Source organism: Sorghum bicolor, chromosome 4 (assembly GCF_000003195.3).
Source record: "Sorghum bicolor cultivar BTx623 chromosome 4, Sorghum_bicolor_NCBIv3, whole genome shotgun sequence".
Taxonomy (NCBI): Eukaryota; Viridiplantae; Streptophyta; class Magnoliopsida; order Poales; family Poaceae; genus Sorghum; species Sorghum bicolor.
In genome coordinates, this window is record NC_012873.2 from 1,513,902 (window position 1) to 1,533,804 (window position 19,903).

General features: G+C 42.2%; 1 protein-coding gene across 2 annotated transcripts; it reads left to right on the top strand.

Moving 5' to 3' along the window:
* On the top strand, nt 201–19,210 carry LOC8085233 (DNA-directed RNA polymerase I subunit 2). Of its 2 annotated transcripts, XM_021459040.1 has the most exons (28): nt 201–385; nt 595–730; nt 1,243–1,319; nt 1,486–1,605; nt 3,514–3,590; nt 4,438–4,501; nt 4,612–4,682; nt 5,482–5,559; nt 5,642–5,687; nt 8,425–8,605; nt 8,696–8,748; nt 8,835–8,908; nt 8,999–9,116; nt 9,791–9,875; nt 12,916–13,028; nt 13,290–13,417; nt 13,495–13,574; nt 13,763–14,004; nt 14,105–14,269; nt 14,346–14,510; nt 14,595–14,669; nt 15,394–15,497; nt 15,574–15,649; nt 16,559–16,681; nt 16,771–16,914; nt 17,160–17,372; nt 17,845–18,093; nt 18,440–19,210. In XM_021459040.1, the coding sequence occupies exons 1-28, from the start codon at nt 371–373 to the stop codon at nt 18,875–18,877; spliced, it is 3,510 nt and encodes a 1,169-aa protein (XP_021314715.1). In that variant the 5' UTR covers nt 201–370; the 3' UTR covers nt 18,878–19,210. The 2 variants fall into 2 exon arrangements, with proteins under 2 accessions (XP_021314715.1, XP_002451417.2); XM_002451372.2 differs by lacking the exon at nt 201–385 and having other exon boundaries at nt 597–730; nt 1,491–1,605; nt 18,440–19,201.

Here is a 19,903-nt window from a genome sequence, read left to right on the forward strand (position 1 = left end):
ATTGATTCCCTTTTGTTTGACGAGATTTTGTACACAATTTTGCTCACATGTGCGTATATTTATACTACTGCTTTGTGCTGTAAAGAAGCGTTTTGTACGTGAAGGCAACATACGTATACGTGTGCACGCGCGCCGACATTCATCTGTAACCCTAGTATAGGAGTATGTAACAAAAGCCCACCAAGCGCGGCCCACTGACTCTTGTTCTCCTCCCTCTTTCCCTCCCGGCCCGCCGCCTCTCACTTCCGCACCCCGCCTCCCGCACAGGCGCCGCCGTCCCTGAGGCCCTCCACCCTCTGTGTCTGCGACGACTGCCGCCGCCGCCGCTCTACCCCAGGTGGTGAGGCCTTTGCCTACCTCTTCGCCGACGATGAGCGCGGACCAGGTATTCCTACCACCTTTTCTCTTTCCTGTCTGCTGTGCGAAACCGAGTTTAACTGTAACCTACTATTTGGCTATTTGATGCCTGCTAACTTCTAATTTTTTTGCAAAAAAAATGTTGGGTGTATATGTGTGAGAACCCCCATGCTCCTTTACTATATCCGGCCCCTGATTTGATGCCTACTAACGTTTTGCAAAAATTATTTGGTGTAGTATTCGGCGTTGCGGGAGCTATTCCGGCCGCACGTGGAATCCTTTGATTACTTCCTCGATAAGGGGCTCGACGAGATGATTCAATCCATCCGCCCAATGGTGATCAGGGACCCCAACTCCAACAACACACTAAAAAATATCCTTCATGCTTCAAATTCGTTTTTTCTTCTTTTGCGTGCAGTTGTGCTGTTTGTCAGCGCAGATATCCTGTGAAGTTTGATGTTTTTGGCGATTGCTGCAAGTGTTTGAGCTAACATTGTCTCAATTTAAGTTGCTATTACTAGTCAGTAGACATAGCACGACATAGCCTAGCCTACTCCAACTTGTTTGGGACTAAAAGGCTTTGTTGTTGTTGCTGCTGCTGCTATTGCCTACTGCTAATTTCCCCTGAAATGATTCATGTCCAAGTGAAATTAAAATGTACTGGAGTTATTTTAAAAGTTAAACTTAGTCTCAATGGCTCAGTGTAAAACTACTGAAGCACTTACTGGATTTTTGTTTGACCTTTTATGTATTGCATTGAGACCAAACAGCACTTGAGTTGAGTACAGTTTGCCTGGAATGTTATAACAGCAAAACTTGCATGAAAAAAAAAATCTTTTTCCCGTTTGTTTACTTTCTTTTGTTCTTCTTAACTATTATGTTTACTAATCTTGGAAAAGGGTCATGTGCTCTCGCCGATGAGGGATGCCCGGTCTGGTGTACTACCCCTCTACCCCCAGGAGGTTTGTCAAGTTTCTTTATAGAATTATCTTAGACATTGGAAATTTATATTTTTTCTGTTTTACCAGAAACATACTCTTTTGTTACCTTTTTACTGGCCATCTCTTGAAAAATTTAGACAGGTATTTGCTAGTCTGATCCTTTCCCATTTTCTGTTGGTTGGAGCAGTGCAGGCAAGCAAGAATTACATATCACGGGGAATTTAAAGTCGATGTCTGCTTCCAGTATAATGAAGGGGCACAAATCAGGCATACCTTCAATTTTGGCCATTTGCCTATTATGTTGATGGTTGTTACCTTTCCTTTTTTACTCCTGTAGACACTTTGCTTAAAATACTTTTGTGATGCTTCTTTTGGTAGAGTTTGTAGGTGTAGAAGTGAGTTTGGGTCTGCTTGGATCCTTTGCTAGCACAGGCTGGGCAGGTAAGCTTTGCCCAACTTGGCTGAGCAAGGCGAAGCCAGAAAGGTCCTTATGTTTGGTTGTCAACCTTGCTTGTTTCCTTTCCTCCCTTTCCCATTTCCTCCTTTTCTTCAACCTTCGTTTAGACAAATCCAGAAAACGAACCAAGTGCTAGGATGTGAGCATGGGAAGAGCCACAACTTGAATTCTGAGCATGGGATAATGGGCATCCACATCCACCAAGAAGCAGCTCACGCCTTGTACAGTGGTAACTGCAAGCCTAGAACTCCGGTGATATTAGGCTCGGTTCCATGTCTGAATCGCATGGAAGAACATGATTCAGGCTAGTAGGAACTCGAATCGAGAAACAAGAGGCCAATTTGGGACGGTGGAACAGATTTGGTGCTGGATTGAGAGATTCTTGCTTCTGTGGCAGGACTGATGTGCGGCAAACACCGCTGGTTAGAGGATAAGTCAGAAGGAACGACGAGGAACTTTCTGGAATTTTTAGGAATCTGAAATCGATTTTGGATGTACCTGGATTCAATTTGCAGCAATAGAACTCGATTTTGGAGACATCCGTGGTTCAGTTTTCCATTCCATAAAACTTATTTGGAGAGCGAAACAAGGACGTGTGACGACTCAAGCCAAAGGCGGGCTCTCCTGCATGGGCAAGGAAAACCTTGCTCATCCAGGTAAGATTGCTAGGCAGGGTAAGATGTATGAGCACTACCAAACACCTGGCCTTGCCAAGCAAGGTGAGGTGAATGCTTGCTCAGAAACCAAGCATGCCCTTTATTTTAGTGCTTTGGTTGTCCTTTGCTGCCATCTTAGTGATTGACCCACTTAGGCACATAAGGGTGTCGTTTTGAACATTTTGTGATGTCTTCATCACTAATCTTTGACAGTTTTCTTAGGTTGTAATGTATTGTTATGGAACCTAATAAAATTATAGCATTATGGAAGTGGTTTTTGAGTCAAATCTTAGCATATCATTTTCACCCCTTATTTATAAGGATATCAAAACCACATATAAGTTGGACACATCCCTAACTTCAATTCTGCTCACAGGCGCAGGAGCTTGCTTCAACATTACTTTGTTTTTGATGGTTCAAATACCTGGGGGTTAATGTGGCATGGACATCAATACGATATATACATCTGTTTCCATAATGTTGAAATGTAAAGTGTCGAGAGGGCGTAGTTCTTGGCAGGATTTTATATCAAGGATTCTCAACAAAAAAGAAAAAAACAATTATATTTCAATTATCCACTTGACTATGAACGTTTTGCTGTATTGTAAACACAACAAGGCTCTTCAATCTCCTTGTTTGAAATAAGATCAATGTGCATTGTTCCTGGTCTGGTGCTTGTATGGGACGTTGAATCAATTAAGGCAATCATACATAGTGTTTGGATATATTTGGATTCTCGGAATTCTCACAAAAGACAGTTGCATATATCAATATATTCCCCATGGAAATATTGAATGATAGCATGGTTTCCAACTCCGCAAAGCATGGAACAACGAAAATACCTCTATTTTTTAAAGTGGGTTGATAAGTAAAGTTTCTTTCTTGAGTGGATGACGGTGGGGGTAGGGACTTCTGTTGTTTCTTGTTCTTTTAAGATGGTTTCTCGGTTCCATAGGAAGCCACATAGCATTTGCAGTTCTCTTCTCACTCCAGCCTAGGTCTCCAAGCCATTATATTTAGTAATGGTTGACAAGTTATTCTGGTTCATCCTCGCATATAACAATTGATTATTCTCCCTGACTTCATGCTCTTGCAATTCCAGTCAAAACTGTGTCATCTGAGAGGTGCTGATCCCCATAAATTAGTTTTCCATGGTGAAGAGGCAACTGAAATGGGCGGGTGAGTATGTTTCATTTGCATTCAGTTGACCTTACTAGCGTACTTTTGCTGTAATTTCTTAATATGCTAATATTGTTTAAGTACTTTGTATGGGAAATAGTGCACAACAATTATATGTAACTCTTCCACTGTATTTGTCTGCTTAACTTGCTATTTTCGAGACTATCATACTTTTGTGATTCTCATTAGGAGACTATCATACTTTTGTGATCCTCATTAGGATCACACTTCCTTTTTTATTCTTGTTCTTTTGCATATGTGGATGATGGAGTTTATGATCAGGTTTGCTGCATAGAGCTCTGAATTTGTCCCTGGGGAAAAGGACTATTTGTATAGTTAGGAAAAATACTTCAATTGCTTTTGGGCTGTTCAAAGTAATGAAATTATCTATCATGTTCTTGTCTGTCTTCGTGTAATCATGTTCTTCCAAAGGCAATACACTGAACTGAAAGTCTGAACTATACCATATTTGATTTGGATTGCCACATTTTGTGATAAAAACAATATAGTTTTTGAAGCATTTATTTTATGGATTCACATTTTGTGATAAAAACAATAGTTTTTGAAGCATTTATTTGGTCCGACCCAAGGGTGCACAGTGCAAATGTGGTATGCCTTTTCCTTTTGAACTTACTATATTGCTAAATGTAAATTTTGAATTCTAATAAAGCGTGGACCTTATGTTGTCCACTTTCCCTTGTGTTCTCATTTTTGTGCTAGACCAATACAGCAAAATGTATCTCTGTCATGACTTGTCATAGTTCCACTGTAGTTTGTGGACAACTTTGTTGACAATGTTTCATATGTTACTGGAGTAATTCTCACACAGTTCTGAAATTCTTTTTAGGTACTTCATATGCGGCGGGATGGAGAGACTTGTGCGTATTCTTATTTTACAAAAGCGTAACTATGTAAGACAGATTTGGCTTTGCTTGGAGTGTTATTTTACAACTCAAAAGGCCAGTACTTTGAACTATATAGCATCATTCTGATGACGAGTTGCTTTTCTTTTTTTTTTCAGCCTATGGGATTGGTTCGCAGTTCTTTTCTTAAACGTGGTGCTGGATACACTGACAAAGCAGTGGTCATAAGGTAGCACACTAACAGATGAGGCATATTAGTTGAATATCATATAGTTTAATCTTGGGCGTAGCTTATTTTGTCATTCAAGCAATATTCGGTTGCAGTGAAGCTATCTCTATTTTGACTCCAAGTTCACTTCATGTTTTCACATAGTTCCTACTTATATTGCTGTCCAATTCGATTGTCTCTGCAAATGCTTTTAAGTTTTGTGAATGCTGAATGTGTACCTAACAAAAAATAACTAGCCATAATAACTTTTTTTGGTGCTAATTTCGAAATATATTTTAGTTAAGGGTACAAAAGAAACTTATTGTATTTCTAAAATATAAGCTGTGCTACAATATTACAAGATAATGTACATGAAGCTAGGTAAAATTAAAGGAACAATTTCAGTTTTTTTGTAGTGACCAGATCTGAATATTTGTGATGCCAGGTCCTTCTCTTGTCTAGTATTTTTCTAGCGTGTCTCACATACACAAGTCCTGCACAGGAGGAGACAACATTGGACAATATCTTATTATTAGTGACTGAGTCATTGCCCCTTTCCTCTATATTTTCTTATTCTTAAAGAATCTTGTTTTACTGAGCTTTCCTGTTCTTTCAAATGTACCTGTGGCCTTAAACTAAACTGTTTGTCAATCTCATGAAAGTTACAAGTATTGCATACCCAGCCTTGTTGATTGCTAAGAACCTCTGTAAAACATCAAATATTCTATTTTGAGCATTGACTACTAGTTATGTCTTTAACATCAAAGCTAATGTTGTGTGTTTTGCCATGCTCTTTTTTTATTTTTTTTTATTTTGACAGATGTGTCCAACGTGACCAGTCCAGTGTGTCAATGAAGTTGTATTACCTCCAAAATGGAAGTGCAAGGCTTGGGTTTTGGTAAGTTCTGTGCTGGTATACAGTGAGTGAACAACGAGTAACTCTTTGGATCAATTTGACCTTTTGAATGTCTGTTGAATAGGTTGGGTGGCAGAGAGTTTCTGCTTCCTGTTGGGATTGTTCTCAAGGTATAATCTATTGCCATTTCCTTAAGAATGCTTATCATTTCAAACCAGCAATATGTTCCACAAACATTCATTGAGCATTGTGTGTGCAATGACATGTGCTGCATGGATAAAAGCTACTCCCTCCGTTCCTATGTACCAGGCGTATATCAGTTTTTCAATTTGACCATAATAGGAGGTGGAAGGGGGTTTCAACAGCCAATTAATTACTTGGAGTAAATACGAAACATTGCATGCATGGCTACCAACGTAGCATCAGCCACTGGGATTGGAATAGCACTGCATGCATGGGTTATCAACGAGAGAAGAGGGCCAATTAATGTTAGGATGCATGCCATGCGGTGATTACTAGCCCTGTCTTGGTATCTGGAATGAAGGCCTTCACGCTGGGTAAATGGGATGGAGGGAGTATGTAGCATACTAGCTTGGGTTAGAGCAGTGTTATACCGGTTAGAGCAGTGTTCTTGGGGGTCTCCCCTTGCTGGTCCATGTTTGAATCCTGGTACAGTTTCTTATTGCAATGTTCAGGGGGCGTTGCCCCCCCCCCCCCCCTGGGGCATTGGCAACCTTTTCATCAGGTGCACCCTGCTAATGTTGTATCCTTGGTGTATTGTATAATCAATAAAGAGAGCTTGGGTTCTCTGTTGATGCATTCCACTTTTAGCTGTTGAACTTTGTTTAACTAAATATACAATCCACAAACTTATTGTTGGAGTATGTGTGTAACAGGCCCATGTGGCTAGGCCCATGAGGCCCATGTATCCCTAATTATATGGCACCCTGGTTAGGGTTAGCCCAACTAATGAGAAACCCTAATTCTAACATGGTATCAGCCTAGGTTTTCTTCCTCCCAGCCGCCTGCAGGCAAGCAGCCGCCGCCGCCGGCCGGCCAGCTGCCTGGGCGCCGCCGCCGCCGCCATGGCAGGCCGGGAACCTCCTCCCCCTCCTCCTCTTCCCTACTTCCAGCAGTTTCCGGCGCTCCCCTACCCGTCCTGGGCCCGAGCCGCCGCGGGTGGCCAGCCCCGCCCTCCCCTGCAGCAGCCAGCGGGCGCGGACGCCGCGGCGCGCGGGGAGGCCGCGATGCACGCGGACGCGCAGCCAGCGGACGCGGCCCGCCCTTCCCTCCTCCTGGCGGCCGTCGCGGGCGCTGAACCAGCCGCCGCCGCCGCCGCCGCGGGTGGCCAACCCCGCCCTCCCCTGCAGCAGCCAGCGGGCGCGGACGCCGCGGCGCGCGGGGAGGCCGCGATGCACGCGGACGCGACTGCGCGCGCGGGGCGCACCAGGACCGCGTCCCTGCGGACGGAACGCGTGCAGACGCCGCCGAGGACGCCGCGGCCGCCTCTGAGCTCCAGCTGGGCACCAAGAACGACGCCGCCGCAGCAGCCTACGCCCGGGGAGCGGCTGCCGCCATTGCTGCAGGCCTTGGCATGCCCCTGGACATGACCGATCTGCCCAGGACGCTGCTCACAGCCGGGGGCGCCCTGTCCAGGGGGCTTGCTGCCGGCCCGCGTGCAGCTGTGGGCGCAGCCCCCTTCCCTGCACCGCCTCCGCCGCCTGTGATGCATCGTCCGGACTCCACACTCATCGCTGCTCTCGTCACTGCTCGGGCTGCGGCTGCGGAGGGCCGGGCCCGCGTGCGTGAGGCCGCTTTTGCTTGGGAACGCGAGCGCGACGCGGCCGACGCCTTGGCCCGCCAGATCGCCGACGCCGAGCAGTTCCTCGGCCTTTCAGCCTCGCCTGACGTCGGGACCACGTCCTCGGGATCGGCTTCGGTCGTCTGGCACGATCCGGCCGACCCCCACGTGGTGCAGCTCCACTACCAGGCAGGGGGCGTCCAGAACATCCGCCTCCTCGTCCCGGTCGTCCTCGAGCCCGAGTCGCCCTCCTACGCTCGCTGGAGGGACTTGGTCCTCCTCACCCTCCGCGCGGTGTCGAGGAGGACGTGGTCGTCGAGGGCGTAGCGGCGGAGGGTTCCTGGCTCCGGCAGCTCCTCGTCGAGCTCCACAACCCTCTCTCCCGGAGCGCACTGGTCTACTGCGACAACGTCAGTGCGGTGTACCTCTCCACCAACCCTGTGCAGCACCAGAGGACCAAGCATGTGGAGATCGATCTACACTTCGTTCGGGACCGGGTCGCTGTCGGCGATGTTCGGGTCCTCCATGTCCCGACCACCTCCCAGTTCGTCGACATCTTCACCAAGGGCCTCCCGTCCTCGACCTTCGCCGAGTTTCGCTCCAGCCTCAACATCACCAGTGGCTAGTTGTGTCTGTGGGGGGGGCTCGTGTGTGTGATTCTTTTCGAGTCCAGTCTGCAACTCCGCTGCGCCGGTAGTTCAGACTGCGGGGGGGTGTTGGAGTATGTGTGTAACAGGCCCATGTGGCTAGGCCCATGAGGCCCATGTATCCCTAATTATATGGCATCCTGGTTAGGGTTAGCCCAACTAATGAGAAACCCTAATTCTAACACTTATTTTGTCCTGTGCTCTATGGTTATCAATCTGCTGGTTTAATAGAAATTATTTATGTAATTTAGTGTGTTTCTATCTCTATCCTCATCTTCTGTTAGACTCAGGGTCTTTCCATTGAAGTAGGTATCATGTACTTTGTGGACTTGTGTTTGACATGTCGCATAGTATGCAAATCATTATGCTTCTATATTTGCAAAATTTTAGTTTAGATTAAAAGTATTGTTAATGTAACTTCAGCATTGCATTTACTTGATGATGAATTATCAATCACAGGCCCTTATCGATGCAAGTGACCGGGAAATCTTTACAAGCTTGACTTGCTGCTTCAGTGATAAACATGGAAAAGGAAAGGGAGTTGTCAGTACTCAACTAATTGGTGAAAGGGCACAAATAGTTCTTGACGAAGTCAGAAATCTGTCCCTTTTGACTCGCACACAGTGTTTGGTGCATATTGGTACGTTCTGAGCTTATTTGTTTTTCCTGTGCTTAAGATGCCTTGAAGATCTGATATGCCCTGACATTGACTTTTATCTTCCAAATGCAGGGCAATACTTCCGATCTGTGATGGAAGGATTTGAAAAAGATGACTATGAAACTGTAGTGTTTAATGTTTCCTCTGTGTTTACATTGACGTACTACTGAAATTTGGACCATGCTCACTTTGGCTGTTCTACATTGTTTAGGTTGCTGAAGCTGTTCTAAAGGACTATATTTTTGTACACTTGGAAAACAACCATGATAAATTTAATCTATTGATGTGAGTTTCCATTTTATGACATTATCTTTTGTGAACATTTTCCCCTCTTAACCTCTCATCATGTGTTTCTTATTTCATTTTCTGGTTTAGATTTATGCTGCAGAAACTTTATGCTCTGGTAGATCAAACTGCTTCACCTGACAATGCTGACGCACTACAATACCAGGAGGCTCTATTGCCTGGGCACTTAATCACAATTTTTCTGAAGGTTGCTCAACTCTCTGGTGCCTTTCATGTTTTTTTTTAAATCTCTGCAACACTGCAAAAATGCCCCTGTGAAAGTTCCTTGCATTGTAAAGTAGTACAGCTGACCGGTTCACCTTTTTTTTTAATGTCCCCACCTTTGCTACATTTCCCAAGTTCCAGTGAATAGTTGGTAGTTGTCAACTCTGGTTAGATCTTCATTATAAAACTGCCTGGAGCGGTTATCTCTCATTAGATTTAGGTGCCAAGGATGACCAAAGGTTCAGCATTTTGTGCCCAGCTTTACCACATACTCTGCCATCTCGAGCCAGCTGCCTCTCAGTGAAGGTGCTTCACCAACTGAAGTGATTTCTTTCATGGTTCTGGCCTTGTACACCTTGTTGTCTCCTTTATATTTTATCCTCTTATTACATTACCTAAGATTTGTAATAAGATAATTTGGGTAAAAAAGAGTGGTTAAGTTGGTTGAAAATGAAGCTTGGAGAAGGAACACATGAAGCTGAATAATTTACTTAAATGGCACCTTTTCCTTACTGTCAGACTTTCCCCCTGTTTATTTGATGCTTGCTGTTGTTTCATTGTTTTATACTTGAGCTGTGATTCTTTTAGTGCAAAACCTGATTCTTAATATCTAATGTTGCTCTTTTAATCATTTATATTTGTTGGTGATATCTGCAGGATAGGCTTCAGGATTGGCTAAGAAAGTCTAAGCGTTTAATCATTGAAGAGGTTGCAAAGAACAAAGGTTTTGACCTCGGTAATGGTGAGTTATTCTGTTAATGTTATTATGCCAAAAACTTTAGCATTTGTACACTGGCACTGTGTTCTTACGGCAAAACAGTTGAATTTAGGAGTGGTTTCTCTGCATTAGAATGGCGATGATAATTCTATGCCTGTTTCTTTTTATAAGGTGCACATACTTTTGCGATTTGACTTTCAAAATCTTTGATCATCATTTAACCTAAGAATTTGCACATATGACAACTTTAGTCACTGGATTCAGCACTTTCATATGGTATTGAATATTGATCTTATGATTGCGAATTCTGTAATACAAGGGATATTAATTGTAAATGTTCAGTGTTGGAGACTGTACCTAGTCAAGCCACACCTTATATTTTGTGAAGACGCGTGGGGTGGGGTCAGAGTGACAAAACTACTGATAATAGTGTTTGTAGTTGTATCTCCATTAGTTTTGTGGTTCTAGATTCAGCTAAATAATATTTGTTGTAAGATCTGCTGTGGATGTGGTGACATGAGGATGAATAATATAAATAAATAGTAAGCCCTATATTTGGCTTTGGGTCCTCGGAAAAAGGAGAGTTCAATGCAATATTATGCGAGAATGAAAAAATGACCCTTGTTTACAACTTTACATGACCACTTGGTAATACGAGAATTTAAAGCGTATCTCATTCTTTATCCTTTTTCTTACGAAACGAGGACTGAATTGGATGATTGTATTGAGGCCAATGAGTATAAAGGAACATGAGCGGGAAACCCTAGACTAGGAGATTACCATTGTTTATGAGGCGTCGCCTAGGAGACAAGGCGTGGTAGAGGCACTGGGCGTTGGGGGCGCCACGACTTGCGTGTGTATGGTGTCCGCCATATGAGATTAGGCGTGGAAAGGCATCGAGCGAGTGCCTGTAGGCCTGTGGCGAACGTCGGAGCAGCAAATCGAGAGGAAGGCGGAATTGGGTGGGGAATCGAGTGGAAACGATGAAAATTGGTGGGAATCGACCACGTGCGATGAAAGTTGGGCGGCAAATCAACCGCGCGTCCGCGCTAAAAGGAAAAGGGAGGGAATCGACCACATATATGCTGTTGCGCGCAGCAAATCTCCCGCTTGGGGGCTTTTACCGCGGGTGTGGGCAGCTGCAGCTTCACAGAGAGAGGAGAGGAAAAAGAGGCGGCGGCGGTCCTGCTTCTTGGCAATGGAGGCAGAGGTGGAGGCTTGCCGCTCCTTGCTCGAGTCCACCGGCTGCGCCCCTCCTGCAAGTCCGCCCCTGCATCTCCGCCTGGCTGCTTGAGTCCACCAGGGGTTCCGTCCGCACTGCACCTGCAGCTCCTGCCCGTCCACACCGGCTCGCCTGCTTCCGTCGACCATCTGCCTGTCCGCCTCGTATGCTCCCTGCCTCCTCTCTAGTCTCTTCTGCAGCCCTGCTTCCCTCCTCTTCCTCTGTTTCTTTCTCTCTTCTTCTGTTTCTTTCCTGCCTCTCGTGCTCTGTTTTGCCCTAGCAGAACTAGTCATTAAGTTATACTATGTTATCAGTGACTAATTTGTTGCTATTGAGTGATGAGAGATGTCATATTTGCTATTTTGCTACTTTATGTTGTGCACTAGCACTGTGGTTGCATTATTTATTATGGAATTACATGCTAAGACTTGCAATATTAAGGTATGATTTACTTCTGAAATTTAGTAGCATTATATATTAAGATGATCATATGGTGCCTAAAATGTGTGTATGGCATCGCCTAGGTGTCCGCCATAAACGCCTAGGTGTTGTGAAGGGGGTAGGGCGCCGTGCGTCGCCGCAGCGCCTCAAAAAGACAAAAACAATGGTGATTACACTAATACCCTTGATTATTACACCTTAGAGACCATAATACCCTATCTTAAATGCGATGCGAATGCAATATCATTGCATTTGGAGAGTTCATGGTTGATACTATGCACTAGACATGAAAAAAGTAAGTAAAACTAGTACATCCAAAATCCAAAATCCAAAATCCAAAATCGAAGACGTCGTTGGATCGTGCAACTCTTGAACAGTGTCCATGTACAAAATGACCTTATCCACAAGAGGGTACTGCTTTCACAACCTGTACTTCAGCAAATACCTCGAATCTTCACAAACAATAGTTCAACTCTTCAAATACGAACCTTTGCTTTGGAGACTGAACCCGACCAGAATAGAGAAATGCGTCAAATCAAGCCAAAGAAAGAATATAAAGATCATTGCTCCATGATTGCAAGCAGCAGGACAGTTAGGTGATGGCAACAAATAAACTGCCATGACCACGGTATGTTGCAAAATGGCTACGAAAAGGACCACGAGGGCATAGTCGCATCAGCGATCATGATGATGATTAGCTAAATCAACGTGACTCAGATAACCATAAAGCAAAATGAAGAAATTGGTGGACAGACAATGAATTTGTGGACACACACGGTTTTGACCAACTTTACATAGGTGGACTTGGATTGACGCTGATGTAACTGAATTGGATCACAATACCTAGAGCTGTGATACTGTTACGAGTAATGATGACTGAATTGGATAATTGTATTCTGGCCAATGGGTACTATATATAGAGTACATGAGAGATATCAGAGGGAAACCCTAGACTAGAGATTACACTAATACCCTTGACTATTAAACGGTAACAGTTGTCACCTAATGCCTCTTGCATAAAACTTATTTTCTAGCATTTGGGTTGAGTGACAATACATGCTGTATTTGAACCTGAGTTTTCTATATATTTTTGTTATATTCTGGCAGTTGAATATTGCCATAAACTGAGCTAATTGAACACTGAATAATGAGGTAACATGACTGCTTTTGGGCTGGTCAAAGTCTTATGGACCAATTAAGTTTGGTATACTGTGGTTCAATTAGATTGTTTACTTCAATTTATTTGCTCACATAATTATTTACTCTTTATCTGTTTGTAGTCTTTTGCACTGTTCTTCTGGATGAGATGTGCATGTTGCGCTCTATCAGTGTTAACTTTTTTTTTGTGGTATATCACATGTTTTACATTCAGTCAGTAATAATATACTGTTATTTGTGTAGCATTGGAGATAAGGAAATTTGTAACTAAATATACATCATCTGTCAGTAGAGCTATCGAGAGTATGATAAAGGTTGGGAAAGTGAATGCACAATCAGGATTGGATCTTCCACAGGTGTATCTCTTACAATGCCTGCTTTATTCATAGAAGTACTGCTTAGTTTTAATGCATCATTTCCCTTGAACTTTATTGATGAATTTGCTTCTTTTTCTTGGGATTAGAGAAGCATGACATGTGTTGCAAGTAATGCTACCTGTTTTTGTAAAGCTGAATGTTTACAATAATGGTTTCCAATAGGCATCTGATCTTTCTGGTGCTTACATTGTTTCTGCGGAATATTTGGAGCTAATAATGGCTTTTCTGTTAAATTTGCAGAGAGATGGGATGACCATTCAAGCTGAACGGCTCAACTTTCATCGTTATATCTCACACTTCCGTTCTGTTCATAGGGGCTCTGCTTTTGCTAAAATGCGTACAACATCTGTTAGAAAGTTACTCCCAGAGTATGTTTATCCTCTTAATGCCATTATGCTGTTGTTTGCTTGCATCCATTGTACCACTACTGAAAATGTCATTGTAGATCATGGGGTTTCCTGTGTCCAGTCCATACACCTGATGGAGAGCCTTGTGGTTTACTGAATCATATGACTTCTACATGCCGTAAGATATTCTCATCTTGTCATTTCTCTTCATTTCTTGCTTCTCTTTCATCTTTGGCAGCGCATTGCATCTGCATTCTTCTGTCTAAATGTTTTTATATTTGTGTGCTTGTCTTTTTTTGGGGCAGTACAACTAAAGTTTATAGTGAGCTATCATTTCCTTAGCTTCAGTTATATTCGATGTGTCAGGTATTTCATCGTTCTACAACTCAGAAGGGGTGGTTAAAAATTTTGGGGAAATGAAGAAGTTGCTTTCTGCTGAGTTGGTTCGTGTTGGAATGAACCCAGTGTTACCAAAGATTGAGCGAACTGGTCCCCCAGAAGTACTCCATGTCCATTTGGATGGGCGCATCCTTGGTACTATTGCTTCTGCCACGATTGAGAAAGCAGTTAATTATCTTCGTACATTGAAACTTCTGGCACACTCAGGGGTCTGTTCTCTTATGTTATCATATTTTTGTATATATTGACATTTTTTTTTTGAAAATTTGTGCTGAGTTCTAACTCAAGAACATACTTAATTTTTTTTAGATTCCTGAAGACCTGGAAGTTGGTTATGTCCCACTTAGTTTTAGTGGAGCTTTTCCTGGCTTGTACCTCTTTACAAATCCAGCTAGATTTGTTCGACCTGTCAGAAATCTTTTTATTCTATCTGATGGAAAGCAAAGTATTGAGCTTATTGGACCATTTGAACAGGTTGCTTTTAATCAACTCCTTATTCGTTATAACTTGTTACCAATAGCACAATAATTTATTTTGAACTATAAATTAGGCATTTATGGAGATACGTTGTCCTGATGGTGGGGATGGTGGGAGACAAGAACAATTCCCTGCAACTCATGAAGAGATCCATCCTACAGCTATTCTCAGTGTAGTTGCCAATCTGACACCTTGGTCTGATCACAACCAAAGTCCTAGGAACATGTACCAATGCCAGGTTGGTACTCAGATCTAGACCTTATAGTGATTGTTTGATCATGCTTTCCTTTTTGGATTAATCAGTCATCCTCCTTGTCCGCAGATGGCAAAGCAAACTATGGGTTTTTGTGGACAAGCTCTAAAATTCCGTACTGATGTAAAAGCATTCCACCTACAGGTCTGTTTTTTGTAGACAGAAGAGCATACTGGTTGTTTCAAGTTGCTTTGTTGGGACATGTAGATTATTTTCCTGATAGCATACAGATCTGCATGTTTCTCGAGGAAGTAATAATTAGGAACACTTGACCACACACTTATATTTTTGGTAGTCGTATTGTAGCCAGGGTTACCAGATAGTTCTATGTTATCACTATTGGTAATCTCTGCCTGATTTGAATTCCAGTGTAGGGAGAATGCTTTGCAATGTGTTGGGGCCAGCTATATCTAATTAATCTGCCAGAATCGATAAATCTGTGTTTTTTTGCATAATCTACAGTTATTCATGATATTATGCAATAGTTTTAAGGAAATGTGACATCAAACCATTTCCATGTTGGTAGGATTTATTTATGACTAGCACTTCAGGTTAAACCAGAATATGGGTGTACCACATCAAACTCGTCTGAATTCGGAAACAAGATCTGACCTCTTTTTGGGAGTAAAGCCTATTTTTTGACCATGGTACTTCCGCTCGAGTCCGATTTTGGCAATCCAACTTGAAAACTTGATACCATTGACCATCGAACTATGTAAACAGGACAAATTTGGCCATCTAGCTAGTTTGAAAGGTGGTTTTGTATTTTCTGAAAATAACAAAATATAGTTTAATCTCCAAAAAAGTCATAACACTGATTGCTGGAAAGTACTGCTAACCTGCTCTTCTGTCTTGATGCTCTCTGTAGACCCCTCAGACACCAATTGTTCGGACAGGTACATATAACAAATATAATATGGATGAATTTCCATCTGGAACGAATGCTATTGTTGCAGTGCTATCATACACAGGGTAAGCCTTTCAATTTTGTATGAACTTTTTTTTTTTTAAAAAAATTGCTTGATACGATGAAAATCACACCTGACAGTTATGACATGGAGGATGCCATGATTTTGAATAAATCAGCTGTTGATCGTGGAATGTTCCGTGGACATATTTACCAGGCAAGTTATGTTTCTTTGGTTATATATTATAACTACCTGTGATCTGATATGTAATCTACATGCACATCCAAGGCATGCTTTAGCGCCTTACTGCCTTAGAATTTGCACGCTGCTATTTTATTTTATTTTATTTTATTTTATATTTTATTTTATTTTATTTTCCAAATTTTCTTTCATGATATCAGTGATGTTGGCTGAATTGTCATTTGGTCTGATTAGCTGAAAAATCAACTTAGTCTTGAATAATATTTCTCTTCGTCATGATTTGTATAAATGAGTTCAAAGTCGTAAATGTAAGTCTCCAGTACTCTGGTTTCACAATATGTCCATGCCCACCATTGTGCACAGACCAAAGAAACCAAACTCGATGAAAAAAAAACATTAAATCGACACAATTTGGTGTCCACCCCTTGAAACACGCAAACCTACCTTTATGTGCATTTTTTTCCCATCAAAAGCTTAATTTCACATTCCTTTGAAGACAAGAGGGCAATCCTCATTGTGGAATAGATAGATACTCATGGTGCCCATGCATACATCGCTTGTAGTAGGACGGAGTATTTTCTATGAGCATAAGATGGTATGCAACTATACAATACCTGTGTTAATTGAATTTGAGGGCATCTGGTCTGTTGTATTATATTGTAGTTTGAACATCAAAAGATTTCTGTTCACATCAAAACAAGAGCACATGGCACCCTATTTATATTCTTTTTCTTAAAAAAATTGTTTGCATGAAAATGTCAGTATTGGAATTGGTTTATTTGGTATAGAATTCCTCCAAGATGTGCATTAGAAAGATGCTCCGATAGGAAGCTTGGATAAATGTGTAATTTGGAACAAATATTTCTCAGCCCTTCAGTTTCAAAGCATTTAAAGTAATCCTTTTCTTGTGAATACTTTATGCAGACTGAATGCATTGACTTATCAACAAAAAGCAGAGATAATGTTCCAGAAACCTTTGCAAAGAGTGTATTATCCAGGGACACAAGTTCTGCAATTGATTCAGATGGTCTTCCTCGACTTGGACAGGTAGCTATGTGTTCGTTTTATATTAAAAGTTATTTTCTCATGCAAGAACAGCTATTGGATTCCTATAACACATGTATTTTCATGGACAGACTGTACATCCAAACGAGCAGTACTATAGTGTCCATAATAGCCTCACAGGCGTGATAAGGCCTGTCAGACTAAAAGGCACAGAGCCAGCATTTATTGACTATGTTGCTGTCAATGGGGCAGGCTCAAAACATGGCCTGCAGAAGGTAAGCCAACATTCAAGTAACCTTCAGTAGAATTTCAATTGGCTGAAAATTATCAGAGCAATCACACAGGTGTTGTGGATCCTCTATATATTTCTTTAAAACACATAACACCCTTTGCATTTTGTCTTGAACTCAAATAGCATTTTGTGTAGTGAGTTTTAGAAATGCTAGTATTTCTGATTCCAACCGTTACAAATTTGTTTTTGTGATCTTATCATGTGTTTCGCTACTTGATCTTTTTGCAGGCGAACATTCGTTTGCGTCGTGTGAGAAACCCTATAATTGGTGACAAGTTCAGCAGCCGACATGGGCAGAAGGGTGTTTGCTCTCAGTTGTGGCCTGACATTGACATGCCATTCTCTGCAAATACTGGCATGAGACCAGATCTGATTATCAATCCTCACGCGTTTCCATCAAGAATGACTATAGCAATGCTTTTAGAGTCTATGGCAGCGAAGGTACAAATATTTTCTTCTCTCACAGTTATAAGCCATAATAATTCTTTAACACCGTATAATCTGTTTCAGAGAACAGCCGGAATGAAGTTAATTTGACACTAATGAAATTTAACACTGTAATCATTCTTTTTCCCTTTTCATTAATGCAAATTTGTTGGCATGTTGACTTTTCTGGAGCTGCTGGCTTGAACATTATTCTATTCAGCTGGAGCGTAGCTTTTTCTTTGATCTTATAGTTTCTTGAAAAAAATATTTCTTTCACTTATGCGCTCCTGAAAACCTAATTAGCACAAATTTAGAACAGTATTATTTATTTTCTACTAATCGTCGATGGTTGCACTTTATTCACTTTGGAAACTGCCCCTTTTCACCTTTTGAGGACATTGACATACTTTCTAGACAAGTTGTCCTCCTAATGTCCTACTATAGCACTGTCGATCTTTGTAAAGATATATTGGTTTTGTCCTCACAGGCTGGAAGTCTACATGGAAAGTTCATTGATGCAACACCTTTTGCAAACTCAGTCAAACAGGACAAGGATCCCCGCAAGCCTAATTCGATTGTGGACGAATTGGGTCCCATGCTTGCATCTTATGGGTTTAATTATCATGGAAAAGAGGTCCTTTATAGTGGAGTTTTTGGCACTGAGATGGACTGTGAGATTTTCATCGGACCTGTTTATTACCAGCGTCTTCGTCATATGGTCTCAGATAAATTCCAGGTGATTGTTTTTTGTTCTATATTAAACAGGACCTACATCAATATTTTCATGCACCCTATATCCTTCCAGTTAGCCCTTTTTAGTTCTTTTAAAAATTAAAAAAGAATGAGGCTGTGAGTTTTCTCCAAAGTACTTTAGTTTCTCTCTTTTCTTTGGTACTGGATGCTGGATTGTAGAACTGTGGATAGTGCCCCCCATCTATTTATTAGACTGACTGTGGAAAAATTAAGCCCAATAACTGTACCTGACAAGTGATTTGGAAAGTGTAATTTTGCTCTCTTTATACCAGCATTACTATTTGGAATTTGGGATTCTCACTGAATACTAACGCTACTTATGTATTCAGGTCCGCACTACTGGTCGTATAGACCAGATAACAAGACAACCCATAGGAGGAAGGAAGCATGGTGGAGGGATCCGATTCGGCGAGATGGAGCGTGATGCCCTCCTTGCCCATGGGTCTTCCTACCTCTTGCATGACAGGCTCCACTCCTGCTCGGACTACCACATTGCGGATGTGTGCTCCTTGTGCGGGAGTCTGCTGACTGCGACAATGATCGAATCCAATAACCAGAAGAAAGCCAAGCACGAGATGCTTGGGCTCCCCACTGTGAGACCGCCAAAGAACTTTGCATGCCAGGCCTGCAAAACAAGCAAGGGGATGGAGACCGTGGCGATGCCGTATGTGTTCAGGTACCTGGCTGCTGAGCTGGCTGCCATGAACATAAAGTTGGAGCTCCGGTTGAGCAACAAATCAGGATTGCTTCCCAGCCAAGAATCATGAAGTTCCTCGTTCGTTCATCTCTTGGGGTGTTTGGCAGGAGAAAAGCTTAAATGTAGCCATTGGTCAGGTATGTTGTTCCATATGTAGGCGTGATGTTCTGATGTTTGTAAGAAAAACATCAATGCCAATCCGAGTTACAGTTTTTGAATGGTCGTTTTTTTTCATTGTCATGTTGTTATATACAATTGGATGGCGAGATTTGGCTATTCTGCTGCAGTGCCGAGTAAATATTTTAGAGGAATCTTTTTACATTGTATAGCCAAATGAACATATGGATGGTGAGATTTGGACAGGCTGCTGGAGATGCTCTTATGTTGTGATGAATTTGAATCACGACCGTTTGTCCTGTTTCCTTGAGGCCTGTTGGGAGGTGACATGAGAAGCTCATGCGGCAACGGTGCCTAGGCCGCTAAGCCTGTATCGTGTGGGTTGGTGTTTTTGGTGGTGGTTTCTGTTACCAGCCTCGACGATATTTTAATGTCTGCAGTCTTCTGTAGGTTTGATCCATACCTAATTTATCTTGTAAATAAGAAAAATGGATAGTGAAGGAAGCAGCACAAGGGCCCATAAGGCCAAGAAGAGAAAAAAAAAATAATAGTAAGGGAAAAGGAGCTCAGACTGAGGTGGTCACAAATTGTGGCTTCTCTTTATGTTCATTTTGCGAGGAGAGAGAAAAACGGTTTCTATGAACTACAAAAGTTTGTTGTGTGAGGAGCCAGGGCCGCAAGAAGTTGTGCCAACGAGACCCTGAAGCTAGACAAAGGAGCTGAACCAAGTAGAGAAAGACTGTTTTAACACAACATTTATGTCAATACAACGAAGCTTCCTCGGAGAAATTGTTTTTCCAATTTTGAAAGGAATGTGTGATCTGAAGATGTAATAATTTCTCAGCTTCCAGATGGTCCTGGGGTGGCAATGAAAAAAGACATCAAGGGGCTCGAAATTCATCTCTTAGCTTTTATGCACCAGGCCTAGTTTTGTTAATTCCCTACTCAGATCTTGTTTAGGTCTCTAAAGCCACTTCAT

What these genes read in the sequence shown, in the direction of transcription:
- LOC8085233 (XM_021459040.1), top strand. An exon ending in GACAAAGCAGTGGTCATAAG is followed by an intron (nt 4,683 to 5,481) that starts GTAGCACACTAA and finishes TTATTTTGACAG; the next exon opens with ATGTGTCCAACGTGACCAGT. An exon ending in TGGTCTCAGATAAATTCCAG is followed by an intron (nt 18,094 to 18,439) that starts GTGATTGTTTTT and finishes TTATGTATTCAG; the next exon opens with GTCCGCACTACTGGTCGTAT.